Source organism: Ruditapes philippinarum, unplaced genomic scaffold, assembly GCF_026571515.1.
Source record: "Ruditapes philippinarum isolate M1 unplaced genomic scaffold, ASM2657151v2 ctg6921_1_1_1_1, whole genome shotgun sequence".
NCBI lineage: Eukaryota > Metazoa > Mollusca > Bivalvia > Venerida > Veneridae > Ruditapes > Ruditapes philippinarum.
Genome location: NW_026860021.1, coordinates 17,062 through 34,051, shown reverse-complemented (window position 1 = coordinate 34,051; position 16,990 = coordinate 17,062). Strand labels below are relative to the sequence as shown.

The following is a 16,990-nucleotide window of genomic DNA, read 5'->3' as shown; positions in this document are numbered from 1 at the left end:
TTTGATTTCATACTATCAGATTAATGCTATAGGCAAGGGAGGATATTTTGATTTATATTTTGTGAGATTAATCACTTTATTTTTAGAGATAGCACACTGTAAGAGATTCTTTTGTCAACTTACCTAGTTAAACAGTCTTAACAATAAAAAAATATTAATCTACACTATTGTTTATTGAAGGTATTCATTCGTTGCTGAGATAGTTTTTGAAACAATTGAAATTGAAACAAACAATAATCCAAATTTGTTAAGATTAACGTTTTTATACAAATGAGAAGTATAGCTGGGTATTTCGCCTTTTACTTAACTGGATATCATTGTGCAAACACGGATCTACATCTGAGTAGCAAATATCTGTACTTTTTAAGCCTTTTTTCAAACGAATCGACTCCTACTAACGATGCTAATATACATCGTAAAACGATCAAAAAGATTATGTCAGCACTTTTTCCCAATACAATGTTATTTTGTATTAATATATTTTTAATCAATAAAACACTCTTTACATAGAACAAATATACCATTATCATTTATATTACAGGTGTGAAATAAATATATTCGTAAAGGTTTTATAACAAAAACATATATCTTATCATCCGTCATAGATTAATCATTTCATTTAAATCCTGTATAAATGGTTGCTTATAAATGACATCTTTATCCTAATAATATAAAATAATTTTGAAATTTGCGTAAGAAAAAAATGTATATATGTATACGCTTAAAAAATGCTTGTGTATAGTCTTTTTGAAAGTTGTGATAACTATTTCATGACACTATTTAAACAAGATTTTTAACTCTCTTTTTCAGATACACACATGCCGAAGAAGATTGTAATATCTGGAGATAACATTTCCTACGTCACGAAATAGACACTGTCACACTGGTCTACGTAACATTCCTATAGATGATTGATATACATGTATTTAAGTGCTTTTAAGAACTGTGTTTGAATGACGAATTTCTGTGAATACTGATTTTTAGTTTTGATGATTATTTTTAAAACTTTCTGTAATAATCAATTTGTGCTATGGACTCATTTTCCTAAAATAATATGTGAATTTTAACACGAACAAATGATATGAATATCTTTAAAATGTTTTATAGGTGTAATACAAGTGGCTTATAAAAATCATTGTTAAGATAAATAGAAAAGAACTTCAAGTTGGTATAGTTGTTTCTAGATTTAAACAACATGCAATTCATAAAGGTTACGGCTTGAAAATATCGAAAACTGTACATGTATAATTCGATCTCTAAAGAAAATATCGCAGTGCGGATTTTCTCCACCGTGATACGTATTTCATGACTCTGTATCGCAACAAAACGGCATATCGCCGTTCCGTTGCAACGCTACATTAATTTGTCCCTCTGGATTAAGGCTTGCAACAATATATGACTGTTGTAGCGAAGACATGTTTATTTTGTTTAATATATGTACATTTATTGAATATATGTTTATGAAATAATAAATATTTAAGAGTGACTCGATTTGGTTTTTACTTTATTATTTGAAATACTCCAATTGTGAAGATAAAGTTCTTAAGCATATGACTTTACAGTTCCCATTCAAAATGTGTAATAAAACATGTTCTATTGTAAAAGTCTGCATTTCGGTCATGCATACGTGTCACTTATATGTAAATGCATGCTTTTGATATTATCTGTATCTTCTTTTATCAAGAAAATACAGTTCTGTATTCCTTGTGGACAACTAAAAAATGCAATTCCGTATATCCCCTGTATATATTGAAAATACGATTCCGTATATCCCATGTATATGTAGAAAATACGATTCCGTATATCGTCTGTATATGTAGAAAATACGATTCTTTATATCATCTGTATATGTGGAAAATACGAGTCCGTATATCCTATGTATATGTAGAATATACGGTTCCGTATATCCTCTGTATACGTAGAAAATACGAGTCCGTATATCCTCTGTATATGTAGAAAATACTGTCCCGTATATCCTTGGTATATTTATAGTATACTAGGGATAACAACCTTGATATAGTCCGTATACGGGATTTAATTCTCCGTATACTTCAGAAGTACGAACAAATATACGTACATGTATATGGTGCAAATACGGAATTCCGTATATGCCTGATGCATATACGGACTTCCCATATACCCGGTGTTCCCTATACGGACTCGTATACTTGGTCCGTATATTCGACGAATACATCCCGTACACGCCCGTATATGTCAAAAATACGGGACCGTATATCAGTATAATTTTCGCAGTGATAAAAGTCACGGGGGGCGAGGTCTGGGCTATAAGGAGGGTGAGACAACAATTGCCATTTGTAAGAATTGATAACCTCCACTGTAGCTGCGGCGGTATGGGAGGGGGCGTTATCGTGAAGAAGGACATTTTTCTGTGCTAACCTGGGACGCATTTGCTTCAGCTTTTCTCTGAGATTTTTCAGAATTACTTCAGAATAGTACTTGGCGGTGACAGTTTGACCTTTTGGCATGAAATGAGTAAGTATCATTCCTCGTGAATCCCAAAAGACAACAAGCATGACTTTGCCAGCCGAAGGAGACAGCTTTAACTTTTTAGGAGGTGGGGAACCAGCTCGTTTCCACTGCTTTGACTGAGCTTTTGTCTCTCCAGTGATAATGCGGTTCAAAAACTTATCTCCTTTACGATTAAAACGTCTTAAATGTTTTTTTGCATTGGTTACTCTGGTTGCCTTTTGATCTGCAGACAGCTGTCTAAGCACTCATCTGGCACTTACCTTGCTAATGCCTAGGTGTTAGTGTAAAATCTTGTGTGCCGATGCCTTACCGATGCTAAACATGTTGGCTACCTCCTCCAAAGTTACTCGACGATTTTTGTTGACAAAAGCTTTAACATTTGCTACCATTATTGGGGTCACCGCCTCAGCTGGCCGCCCAGTCCTAGGCCTGTCACAAACACTTGTTCTGCCTTTACGAAACTGAGAAACCTAGTTGTAGAAGGTTGAACGTGATACACATTTATCTATCATATATCAGAGGGCAAAATACTGTGTATACACAACTATCATTGAAAATAAACTGACCACGTCATTGGCGATTTCACCAATATATAATGTGTGTATATAGCTGCACGTGGAAAGAGAAGAGCATGAAAAGTTCGGATATTTTCTGACCGTCCCTCGTACATTGTTACATGTATGCAGTTCAATTATAAGATAATAGTAATAAGATTGATTTGTCCCGTAAATGACCAGAGCGAAAGAAAATTATAAAACAGTGAGTTTCTCAATGAAAGTGATATTTCTTTGAGAAAAGTTTTGTTTTGATTCGTACTATTGTTTTCCTTTACACTTTGTTGAACTTATAAGACCATTTATGCGATGTTTAACTCATTTTTTGATTTTGTTAATATGGCCCAACCTTGCCAAAGGAATATCTGCTCCATTTCTGTGGCTTTTGTAAGGTTATTCATTTTGAAAATGAGATTAAAGCATATTCTGTATGAAATGCATTTCCATAAGGTGTTTTTAAAAAGATGTATTTTTGTCAGTTCAATAATTGATTCTCATTTCCAGATGTTCATATAAATAGATGATAGAAAGTATATTTTAAGAGACTAAATAAAATCGCCATACCATATGCACAAATTTAAGGACCATTGTCTCGAAAATGGTGATTTTTTTTTTCTTGTTCAATCTAGAAAATTTGTCATAGGGAAACATCTAGGACATCTGTACTGGTAATATTTTATATTTAAGATGTCGAGATACTTATGATTTTGGAATGGAATAGAATTTTAATATTCAAGAAAGTTCATTTTTCAGTTCTAGAATTTATGAAATGTCGTATCTTAATTGAGCATGAGTGTATAAAGTACATAATTTTGTTGAATTACACAGTTTAAAAAAATAAAAATATCTTGTTTAAGTCTATTGATTATTTTAATAAATAAATATCAAACATGATGTTTGGTAAACATGTTTTAAATTGTTATTGATAAAAACACATATCTTTTTGAAGAAAAAAAACTTTCCATAGGAATTTTAAAAGGGCCAAAAAAGGTTAAAAAAAGTTTTAATTTTTTTTCGGATACAAAGTTGTTTACCAATTTACACGTCGGTTTTATGTTTACCCCGCGAAAAATTTCCCACAAAAAGGTTGGTAGCCCTTTGAAAATCATGTATGAAAGGGGTTCAATTTTAAAAAGAAATTAAATTTAAAAGTTTAAAAGAAAAATGGGCAAAAAAAAGTACATAAATTTTATCCTATAAACCCAATGAAAAATGTGAAAAAAAAAAACCCCAAGTTTACAGGGGGGCCCGGCCCAAATTTTTAAATCCCTTTTTTAGGTAAAAAAATAGATATCAGAGCGGGTTTTTTTATGGAAAGGGCCCAAATAATTTAGACTTTGGTAGCAAACCCTTTTAAGGTTAAAAGGGGTATTTTATTTTAAAATTTCAAAGTATTTTATTTGATTTCATTTGAAATGATACGCGTCATGCATGTTATCCAAGAGCACTATGTACAGCCCTCGCGGGGCCATCGGCCCCGCTCGGACCTTCCGCGTAAAACCAACACTTATCAAAGCAATAAAAATTTATCGAAAAACGCCCTTTTAAAATAGATATAATCACTACTACAAGGTATGTCTATCGCCATGTTTTCAAGCAACGGATCTGACATCAGAATATATTAACTCAACTATTACGAGACTACCTAATTAAAATACGCGCGGAACATATGGATCTTTTAGTATTTTTATCTATGTCTTTGCCATCAAGTGAAAATGAAAATATTCCTACCTTCTGTCAATATGAGAAATTGAGCGACGGCTATACGAACAACAAATTCGGATGTGCTATTAAAATACCAACTTTTCATTAGGAATAGTTTTAGAATATTCTGTTTCTAAATTTATAAATTGAATTTCAGCCTTACAATATATTTCTAACTCATAGTTTTAGTATTATCCTAAAATAATCAATACATTAACTATTTGATCATTATGATTACACAAGACAGAGACTTACAGCAATTCACACCGACACTCTGGTAGTAATTCGAAGACGGACAATTTTCATAACCAGTGTCCCAATCAGCTGACTGACAGAGTGAAATATCAGATTCATTACCGATACATGCAAGATTTTGTATCATAACATTGTATGGTGTATATCCACTGTCATATTTGTCAGATACTATGGATACATCACTGAAATTACAATGATAATAAAACAAATATTTGCTAAAAAATTATTACAACTATCATTATTATAGCAAAAAAAAATATCGCATGTTTTATTTATATAACAAATCGCTTTGAAGAATAATAAAATGTAAAGAGGGTTTTGTTTATTTGTTTATAACATATTCAATCCCCACAAAATAACTAAAGTACTTCGTAAGTTATTATGACTATTATTATAGTTTAATTGAAAAAGTATTTACGTAGAAAAGTTATATCCAGCAATTTGACAAACAACTTTTGCATCAGCTAACGTAAATCTTTTTTCACACACTGTGCCCCATTTATTGTTGTGGAATACTTCTACACGTCCTGAATAAGGATTGTCACCATTCACCAAACGGAGAGGTGTTTCTAAAATATTTTGTTGGCAAATGAACATATATCAATCCATATATAACTTATAACCAAACGGGTTAGCTATTATATTATTTCTTACGATACCTGTTGCAATTGTACTGATATAATCTGCTTTTCTGAGCGTTCAATAGTATTTATATATGAACTCAATGTTACTGACCCGACCGACGCATAAATAGAAATGAACTGACATAAAATTGATAGCAATGTTTCATGGACCCTGACTTGTAGTTTATCCCAATTTATTGATGTGTAATAAAGCGAATCGTCTTTTCAGTTTGGTACATTTGATTTTAAGCCGATAAGCCGAAAGTGACAATATCTATCAATGTTAGAGTTTAACCAGAAAACCCTGCTATAATGATACAAGAATAAAATAAAATAATAAATAATAAAAATAGATAAAACAACAAACAAACAAATATTTAAAAAATATCACACTAACAACCTAACCTACTTGTAAAATTGATAAAAAACAAATAAATGTACATAGAAAGCTTACTTTGTACCCGGCAATAAACTGTGGCGACTTGTTTACTTAAACACGTCGTTTTCTCCCAAGGATATGAGCGACAAGTTGATAAATCTTTTTCATCACCTGTGCATGTTATGTTCTTAATAATAGAGTCACCGGATCCAAGTCCAAACAAGGAATTTGAAATTACCGATGCGTTCCTGAAATATGTAATTTATGGAATGTAATTATTTCTCAAATGAAATGTTAATTCGAAAACCTTTAAACAAATTCACGAATATTAGACAGAAACAAGGGCTAGTTTACCGAACTAATTTGTTATAACAAATATAGATCGAAAAATCAAACTGAATCGAATATTATTAAGAAAATTAAAGATATTCACCAGAAGCGAAATCCAGCCATTCTACATACTACGTTAGCTACATTTATATCAAATGTATCAGCGCAAATGGTCCACCATGTTTCATTATGTTTAATTTCAACCCGTCCTGAGCGATCATCAGACCCATTCTTTAGTTTGATAGAAGATCCTAAAAAGAGCGTGGTTAAACTGTAAACTTCTCACACATACAAGAGTTAGATACTAGAATCGAATTGAAATTATAAGAAAAACTCTTGACATTAGAAACTGACTTATGCTGTCATTAAACTGTAACATCGAAATATTCATGTTTAAAAATGTTTTTTTTTTTCAATCTGTTGACAATTTACAATGGTGTCCACATATGCTGTAATTACAAAAATACACTAAAGATTGATACAGTATAATTTAATTTTAATAATATTTATGTGACATTTTATAAAGATGATTTACCACACGCTATCCAGAGAGCTGCATCACTTGTACAAACACCATCTTGCCACGGCGACGCTTTACAGTCCGATATATCAGATTCATTGCCAAAGCAATTTAGATCGGTTATTGTTATGTTGTTATTTCCTTTTGCATATCCCAAATTTTGAAGAATGTATGACCTAAATATTGAATGGAATAATGTTTACAGTCAAATAAAAAAGATTAACATGTCTGTTATAATGATGGATATATAATATCCTTTTTGTATGTGTCTTTTGATGTTGCATGCCATTCTATAATATATTTTTGTATGTTTGTTTGTATGATTGGGTTTTACGTCGCTCCGACACAGTAGAGATCATATGGCGACGTTCTAGCTTTACTGTTGGAGGAAGACCTCAAGTGTCCTTCCTTGCATTATTTTAGGCACGAACGGGCACCTGAGTGGAACCACCGACGTTCTGTAAGCTAGCTGGATAGCTTTTTTACAAAGAAAATTTCAAAGTCCCTGCCGGGATTCGAACCCACTGCGGTGAGGGGCAAGTTGTTTGAAGTCACCGACCACTCGGCTTCGGACTATAATACATTTCAATTTAACATGTTGAACATATTTGTTCAAAGTGCATTGATGATTAAACTCTTTACATAAATTAACATGTTGAGCTTGAGCTACAAAAAAGCAATAACATACTTATTTCATTTTTTAAAAGAACAAATGTATACTTTCCAGATTTCATACTTACGAACGAGTATATCCAAGCATTTGACACATAACACCTGTGTCGTTCGTTGTCAAATCATTTATACAAATACCTCCCCATGACCCATTATAATATATCTCTACCCTACCAGCTTTTATTGAAGGACCGTCTACAAGGCGAATCGGCGTTTCTGGATCTTTAATAGAACCACATAAATATTTTTTACCTTACCGTTTTTTACATTAAAACAAGTTTTTGTTTTCATATACTGTGAAATCATTATTATTCATGGGGCATGAATTTTCGTGGTTTTCGTGGATAGGTCAATCCACGAATTTAAGACCCGACAAAATTTTATCCCAACAAATTCTTCTTACCATGTCTCTGTTCTATATATTACAACATGCGTCGGCTGATATTTGTGATATGAATGTATACTAATAATCAGGTCATTGACAAATTAAATCCAAAAATAGTTTAGTTTTGAAATATTTAAGAAACTTGTAACAAAAATCGATTGTATGTCTTCAGTTTGCTGTCACAAATGTTTGTCGCATGTAAACATCAGGGGACTACTTGATCGTTGTAGGCTACTTGATTGTGTTAGCCAGAATACGTGACATAATCGAGTAAATATGGGAACCAAGTGCATTAATTATCCCCGATAAAACTTTTAACGACTAGTGTTTATATGATCCATTTAAATATATTTTTTTCAATATGTATTTGTGTGACTGCTATTCCGAAAATATCAAAGAAGCCGTCGTCTTTACACTAGATGCACACATACATGTATGTAACTGTATTGAGCCATTTACTGGTATTAATTTATATGCATATAAATTTACACAGTCGATGTGATGTAGTGTGTAGTTTTTGGACTAATTCGGGGTGTTAACTTTTTTACTGGCTGGTTAAAAAATTGGCAGATGTCGTATAATTTATGCGATGTTTACATTGGCGAATTATAGGGACATATAATGGAGCTGCATATCATGTCACACAAACGTGTTAATTGCAGTCAATTATCAGCAGTAATTGTGTTACTGCCAGAGGCAAGGATTAAATTTATTGGCAAGAGCTGTGTTATATACACGCGGTAAGTAAAAGAGCGCAGTGATTAAGTGAAAGATTAATATCCATTTCTTATTTATTTTTACAAGAAAATGAAAATCCACGAATTTAAGAACCCACGAATATGCCCGTTTTGATAAAACCACGAAATTTCATGCCCACGAATACAAATGATTTCACAGTAGTCTCTTAAATAAATAAACTATCAACTATGAAAAATAGGACGTTGATTAAGGGTATTATGTTCATTGTATTTGGAGTTGGTTCGAAATGAATCCATATAAAATTACTGTCAATCATATCTATAAGATTTTATCTATCGTCAACAACCTTTTTGAAATGAAGTTAGAAAAATGGTTTCATCATTATTTTTGCTATAGGCAAAAAGAGTGTATTTGGTAGTGCTGTTTTGATATTTTACGATATTCTTTCACTTCATGATCTTTATATTTGTCTTTGTTTGGTAAATTATAAATGCTACTGAAATCGGTCGAAAAGTATTTTTATGCCCCATTTAGCCTAAAACTTTATCATTTTTCGATTTTAAAAGCTTTTTTTTTCGACGCCCTTTGTACAGTCTTGAAAAATAGAAAAAGTCACTCACTGGCAAAAAAAGAAACCAACAACAACAACAACAACAAAAAAAAAACCAACACTGAGCCATCTCTGCATTATTGCTTCCATTCAAAGCAATTTTGCATGGAAGTTTTACACTTTCATTAACCGCTACAGCAAATAAAACTTAAAAAAAAAAATAACAACAAAAAACTATCATTTTTTATGTTGTCCTTTTGGGTACATGCAAACTTTTGAAAAAAAAAGAATTTTTTCTTCTTATATTTACTGTTATTAATTCATAGTGCCAGTTCAAATGTGAGTTTTCTCATATTTTGTGACGTGTCAATTATAGTAAACCACTATTAGAGCACGTTCAATAAACTAACATACCGCAATTAACACCAACAAAGTCCAAGTGAGTACAAGTAGATTCGTTCCAACGTTCTTTAGATCTACAGTCGGAAATATCGCTTTCATTGCCGTTACAATTTAAAGCCGACAAGGCGTGCCCTCGTAAAACAAAATGATACAGCGTCAAGGCTCTGTGTATACTTGGATTTCTGAACAGAGATAAAGACTATTTAAGCATTTTGATTATGTATAGATTTATACATTATTTATGTTTTACAAGGACTATTTGGTTTGCATCAAGCTTAAGAAGTATTTTTAAACATACTTTGTTAACATTTGATTAAAGATAAATTTAGTCCCTTCTTTTTTTTTAACGTAAGTAAAGTGACTGACGTAAATAAGATATTGTCAAGTGCTGCAGTGATTTTGTTGATAATAGGTATTCAAATCTACCGAGATAAAAAGATATTCAGATAAAACGAACAAGGAAGACTTCCTGGTACCACGTGTTCTAAATTGCAGTTTTACCTGTTTGTTTTCCCTAACATTTTGCAAATCACGTAAGCATCATTATTTGAGAATTCCTTCAGACAAACACCTTTCCATTTGGATTCTTCTTGTGAATAAACCTCAACCTTTCCTGAAAAAGGTGTCGGACCACCTACAAGTCTAACGGGTGTACTCGAGTCTGTTAGAATAAAGTAATACAAATTACCAAACCTATTTGTATTCAACAGAAGTGAAGCATGTTAGCAGAATATTTTAAATAATTGAAATGGGTAATTCCCATTATCTTATTAAAATATCGAGACATCTCAAAGTTACTCATCCAACAACATAGACCATTATCAAACTTAACTTATTTGCAAGCTTGCATGGCTTTATGTAGCAAATGCTAATAATATTCGATTCTACTGGGCTAAGGGTTAAATACTCACAACAATTGACTCCAACAGTCTTTTTACAAGTTGAATACTTGTGTGTCCGAATGCAGTCCATTATATCGTCTTCTTCACCTGTACAATTTAATTCGTAGTCAATGTTATTTGCCATTGCATTGCCGTAGTATGAGTTACCTTTAACACTGACATTTCTAAAAATATAAACAATATTATAATATTGAAAGTAACTGTTTGAGCACATAAGAACAAAATAAAATTATGGTTACTCAAAATATCTACAAAAGTGTATGAAACAGTATATTGATTCTTAAAGATTCAATCTATTTTCTTTGACTGCTTTTGAATTTTTTTATTTATGTTTTGTTGTTCTCTTTGTGAATTTATGATAAATGAAATTTGCTTAATGCCATTTACCGTGTAAAACTAACAGTTTATTATACTCTCAAAATCCCATAAGGATATTGTCCGTTATGAAATATATTTACTCGGATACCTTTTGATACTTTCTATTCGTATTATTGCATATTAACTTAAATGATTTGTACAGGATGTTAGTTATGATACGAGTATCAAACGAAGTTATTACAACCTTTAACACAACTTTTATACTCACCCGTTATCAAATTGGAGCATTTTACATACAACATGTGCAGCTTTTCTGTCGAAATCCTTATCGCAAATCGTCTTCCAGGAACCAGACGATTTGATTTCTAGCCTGCCAGCAAATGCCGTCGGGCCATTTGCAAGTCTTATTTCCGTGGCTTGTAAAAATACACTTTTTATGAGTTGTATAAATAATAAGGCATTACAAGGCATTCCTTTAAATTCTAAATGTATTTGAAATTCAAATATTTAAAATGATAATTTGTAAATTTGCGTTGTTTACTAAAGAATGAAAATTGGTCACGCGTAAAATATATCTATAATGATTTAAGCATATAATTTTCAACAGTTACTTCAAAGGGTCAAACTTTTTGTACAAGGTATAATCTAATGTATATAATGAAACAGAATCCTACCACATTTCACAGCGGCTGTTCGATTACGACTACACGTTGTATGTGATCCCCATTGGTTCGACTTGCATTCTGATAAATCACTCTCATTACCAGAGCATCGTAGTTTATCAATAGCTATAGCTAAATCGGCACTGCCTTTTCCAAAACGTGATCGACCGTAACTTTTAGCAAACCTTTTACAAAATTAGTGTTCGAAAAAAGTGTTACATTGTTATAATATCATCTGAAAAAAATTATTTAATCTTACTGCTTTTGGTAAAAATCTACAACGATGACATTGGTTTACTTTTGAATCATTAGCAATATGCAAGTTTGTTAATATCGCCTTGGTAAATTTTCATTTTTGTCAGTTTGTTTCACATTATATTTACAAGCTAAAAACTCCATATTTGTATAATTTCTAATGTTTTCTCAGTGTTATTATATTTTTATTTGATCAATTTACAATATTACAACATCAAAAACACTTACTTTTGGTTGAAACCTAGCATTCTACATATAACTGTTGCTGCCTTGTCATTGAAGAAATCATCACAGATAGCATTCCATCTGTCTTCAAAGTAAACTTCTACTCTTCCTGATTGATTGTGGGCTCCATTTTGTAACCTAAGCTGAGTTCCTTTATACAGTAAAAATTGGCAAAAATGTACAAACTTACAATAAGTGAAAACACAGGTCATCAAATTGTGCACATTTTTCTCTTAAAAAAAAACTTTACAACTTGAATAAAGATGACATGGATAAGTACACAAGGACCATCTGATTAAGCTTTCTGGTGAAAATCCATTTAATCATAGTTATCAAGTTGATTTCAATTGACAGAAGAAAAATATATTGTCCGTGTATTTGATATGTTCTTTATATCGTTCATTCAAAACATTTATATCCTTTATTTTGCACGTTTTCACTAATAAAATATTTTTAAATGGATACCTTAGCTAAAATATACCTTATCTTCGACATATTTTGTTAAGAACATGAACTGATTTTGGAATCACTTACTGCAATTGATTTCTACTCTTTCATTCGTCAAGCAAGATGTTTGATCTCTCTGCTGACACTGGGTTATATCGTTTTCGAGACCATAATTGCACACTGGCAACTTTTCAGATAAATCACTGCCGTCAACAAGTCCTGGAGTTGACTTGATTTCCACATTTCTTTTAAGAGCAAATAAGTGAAACAAAACTATCAATGAAAATCATTTTCGTTTAAAGATGGGCAGCTATAAATTTACCAATATTCAAAAACAGTTTACTCTTTAAAACAAAATGTATTGTAATCAGAGACTCTTTACAAATTGTCTAAATGTTCTACATACCCAGTGCTAAAAGCAAGCATCCTGCAAACTACATTTGCGGTAGTTTCGTTGAAAGAATGTGGGCAAAATGACTTCCAAGAACCGTTCACATTTATTTCTAGCCGCCCCGAATGGGCTGTTGTTCCATGAGCAAGTGTGATTGGTGTTTCTTAAAGACAATATATCACCAATAATAAAAACAAATGCATAATAAATAATAATACTTGTAGCAAGACACATTTTCAGCATTGTATATTATCAAATTGTACATTTCCTAAATGCGATACATGTATTAAGATGTCAAGAAATAAAGATCATAACATTCAACGGCAAAATTAAAAAAAGGTAATTAACTTGTAAGTCAGTAATTAAATGCGAAGACTTACGGCAGTTTACGCCAACATCTTCGTCATGGTCGCAATTGCTCTTTTCAGCACTTGCCTTACACTGGAATATGTCGGATTCGTTTCCAGCACATTTCAAATCATCCAAAAATATGTTTCCTAATCCTGGTCCATAAACTTTAGATGATACATTCACTGCATATCTGATAAAACATATGCATGTACATTATCGAAGTTAATCTAACAGTGTGTGTGATTTTGTGAATCGTGTTGATTTTACAATATTGTAAATAAAATGTTCATATAGATAAAATGAATGAAATTGTTTACATTGAAAAATAACTTTCATTTACAATATAACAGGCAAACTTAAGTTTTAAGAAATTGTACTTTGTTAGTTAGGTGACCAGAGTAAACAAGGTGATATATAAGTATAATATGATAAAACATAGTAAACAGTATAAGTATGTCACTTACTGTGTATTTCGAAACCCTAGCATCCGACATACGACGGCAGCATCTGTTCTATCAAATTCATCGTCACAAACTGTACCCCAAGGACCAGTACTACCATTCCTAACTTCTAATCGGCCATTATTTTTTGTTTGACCACCAACCAGTCGTACATCGGCTACAAATGTTTAAAATACCGTCATAGAATTTTTCTTACCAGCATTTTAGTTCGTACATGTAAAATAAAGATACTAATGCATTAGAAATAATTCCCTTCTTGTCTAGCACTCCAATTCGCGATCAAAAGTAGCGTTATTATCTTTTCTTGTTTGTTTGGTTGTTTTTTAACGCCGCATTTAATTAACACAACATTAGGCGCTAGTTCGACCTTTCCTTTCTAGAATAACTAACCATTAATAATCATTTTATCCGCGAGTCACCGGTACATAATCCCACGTGACTTCTGAATCAGCGAAAGGAGACAAATGCCCATTACACTCAATATCACTTGGACATATTCCCCCGAGTATCGAATCAGTTACCCATTTATAACAAATCCGTAATAACAATCTTAACCTTTCAATCGAAAGAATATTTCCTAACCCAATTATTAGAGCTTTTCCTTCTGGTTATAAGTAAGTGTGCACTCAACCATGCCTTGGAATTTGAACTTTTGATTACGAAAGTAACTGCGCTCTTGGCCACTGGTTCAAGGATTCCAAGTTATCACAGACATTATGATTATAGAAATGTCGCTGCTCTAGGGTCTTTTAGTTTGTATTCAGTAACATGTATAAGAAAATCTACTCCTCAGAAACTACAATTTTCTGAGATAAGGTATTTTGATATGTACTACCACCTTGTGGTTATCTACACACAAAAAATCATGTTCCTGGGGTCAAAATTTGCCCCGCTCGGGAGTCAGTTAAAATATTTTTTTTAATCTTTCTTGTAAATAAAACAAAATGCTCAGAGCTTAGATTATTGGCCTGTAAATTTGTGGCCTTCACTAGCACCAATTCTCAGATGAGCGACCTTAGGCGATAATGGCCAGAGCTGCATCAGTACTAAGGGTGTAAATATAAGTACCAGTACCAGTACTTGCCAAGTTATGCAGTACCATTACCAGTACCAGTACTAGATGTTAGCTCAGTACTTCAGTACCAGTACTTATGTTAGGAAGTTACTAAGTATTAGTACCAGTTCTTTTATATATTCATCATAATTTGAATTTATACACACTGTCAAACAAAAATAACATGTATATTTACATATGTTAATGATTTTAACTACAAATTTGATAAAATGCCATCATTATTCAACCATAAAATAAAATTATTATTAACTTTTAAGTTAACATTACAATTTTTACAACTTTAAAGATTTAAAATACTTCTTACAAACAAAACAAAATTTTCACAATATCATATTCATGTCATATCTTATTGTAAAGTAACAAGTGAACTAATACAATGCAATCATCTTTCATTAAAAAAACAACAGTCACATCTTCACACCTCTGTTCAATTTTAACTAAAGTAAATAACAACTTTTTATTGTGCTAACAGTATCACTTGAAATAAGAAGACAGAAGAGGAGGTTTAACGTTTGTCAAGTGTTTCATTGTATTTGATTTAAACTCTAAATCAGTTCAACAAATATACATGATTTATATTTATGCGAATAAAATAAATGTAAGTTACCATAAAATATTCGCAAATTAATCCCTTAATACTGAATCCCTTTTGCTAACTGGTTGCTTAATCAGCTCCACGTCATACTTTAAAGTGACATTACGCCCATCCAAGGGTATATAGTGAGTGAACGGGTGAAGATCAAAATATGTTTTCATTTTCCCGTTATCCCTTTTAATTAAATAATTAAGTTCGCATAAACAACAAATAACACACAGATCCAAATGAAATTTCTGAAAATGTCCGTTAGAATTTACGTATAACGCTTAGTTTATAAAAAGAGTTGGGCAGTCTTTTTAAATTTTAGATAGATGTATAATTTTATCCTAAATATTTTCACATATCCACTGTGGGTCAAACACCATTCTGACAGTCAATCTTTTTGAAATATAAAGTTAATTCAGCTCAACTTGACTATGAAACTATGAGCATAATGTCACTTTAAAAATTACATAATTCATTTTTGCATTATAATTTCTCTACGCTTAATTTTCATATAATGCAATTTTTTAAGTTCTGTTTTCCTATAGTTATGATTAAACACGGGATTTACAGCTGCACTTTTTGAGAAAAACTGATGACATTTTTATCAAAACCAAGGTACTGCCTTGTATTTCAGCAGCAGTACCGCTTTTTAAGACAGTAATGCAGTATCAGTACCAGAAGTAGCAACATATTTTTAGAGTAATTCAGTATTAGTACCAGTACTTGCAAAAATACTGCAGTACGTATTGCAGTACCATTACCAGTAATGCAGCTCTGATCACGGCCGTCTTGTTTTCAATTGAAGTCGGTTAACTGATATACTTTTGCTTGCATTTTTGCTTCTTTCTTTTCATTGTTTCATTACTACCCTATAAAATATGAATATGCCCAGGGTACCAGCTTTTTTTAAACATACTTGACAAGTTTATCTTTTCGCTGTATTTTTAAAAGCAATAGGATTAACATTTTTTTATCGTTGTGATTGGCGGCGCGCATATTCAGAATATTGCTGTCTTAACGTTTCCCAACCTAGGAAGCATCACAAGTGATATAAATAAATAGATATTAAATAAATACATATATAAATAAATGATATAAAATAATATAAACTAAAAAAATAAACAAATTAACGAACAAAAAATACTTGTAATTTCAGTAGCTCATACTGTGCTTTAAGTACGCTTCATTTCGCACGTTTCATTTACCATTATTAATCATTTGTATTATAATTTATTGTTTATGTTGTAATACAATTAATATTGCTGATTACTTATAGACTGAAATTTTATTTTCATTCCGTGTCAGTTACATATACAATTTTATTACGTAATCATAACTTTTTTTTATACAAACATCATTATGTTTTTTCTTACCTTTATTAACGCATACTATTTTAAATAATACTAGTATTTCTTATACATTTTTCTATTCAATTTTAAAATAAGATGCTTTGAACATTTAAAAAAAATCGATAAAAAATAATAAAACTATTAAAATTAAATAAACAAAAAATAAAATAAAGTAAAACAAAAATATGAAAGCTTACCTTTGCATATATGCGGGATTAGAAGAACAAACCAACACTTTATTAAACCCCAAAACATCATTTTATGATGATTTAAAATGTTTCATCAACACATTCTGATTTGATTTCAAAGTACTGTGTGATATGGGTATGACTCTTTTGCTTTATCTCATCTTCCTTGTTTAATTTTTGATAAAACACCTGATAGCAATTTGATTGGTCAACACTCTAT

General features: G+C 31.5%; 1 protein-coding gene across 1 annotated transcript in view; it reads right to left on the bottom strand.

The window, feature by feature from the left end:
* LOC132758628 (uncharacterized) overlaps window positions 1–16,908 on the bottom strand; it is a 63,909-nt gene extending 47,001 nt beyond the window's left edge. Inside the window, exons 1-17 of the mRNA XM_060750322.1 lie at window positions 16,780–16,908; window positions 13,579–13,732; window positions 13,144–13,304; window positions 12,779–12,926; window positions 12,460–12,617; window positions 11,929–12,076; window positions 11,458–11,630; window positions 11,052–11,199; window positions 10,475–10,629; window positions 10,065–10,224; window positions 9,576–9,745; window positions 7,596–7,749; window positions 6,871–7,031; window positions 6,439–6,586; window positions 6,081–6,253; window positions 5,422–5,572; window positions 5,004–5,185 (exon numbers count right to left, since the gene is read on the bottom strand). Of these exons, the coding sequence (XP_060606305.1) occupies window positions 5,004–5,185; window positions 5,422–5,572; window positions 6,081–6,253; window positions 6,439–6,586; window positions 6,871–7,031; window positions 7,596–7,749; window positions 9,576–9,745; window positions 10,065–10,224; window positions 10,475–10,629; window positions 11,052–11,199; window positions 11,458–11,630; window positions 11,929–12,076; window positions 12,460–12,617; window positions 12,779–12,926; window positions 13,144–13,304; window positions 13,579–13,732; window positions 16,780–16,840 (2,605 nt within the window). The 5' untranslated portion in view covers window positions 16,841–16,908. The remainder of the gene's footprint in view (window positions 1–5,003; window positions 5,186–5,421; window positions 5,573–6,080; window positions 6,254–6,438; window positions 6,587–6,870; window positions 7,032–7,595; window positions 7,750–9,575; window positions 9,746–10,064; window positions 10,225–10,474; window positions 10,630–11,051; window positions 11,200–11,457; window positions 11,631–11,928; window positions 12,077–12,459; window positions 12,618–12,778; window positions 12,927–13,143; window positions 13,305–13,578; window positions 13,733–16,779) is intronic.
* Window positions 16,909–16,990: the final 82 nt, after the last annotated feature.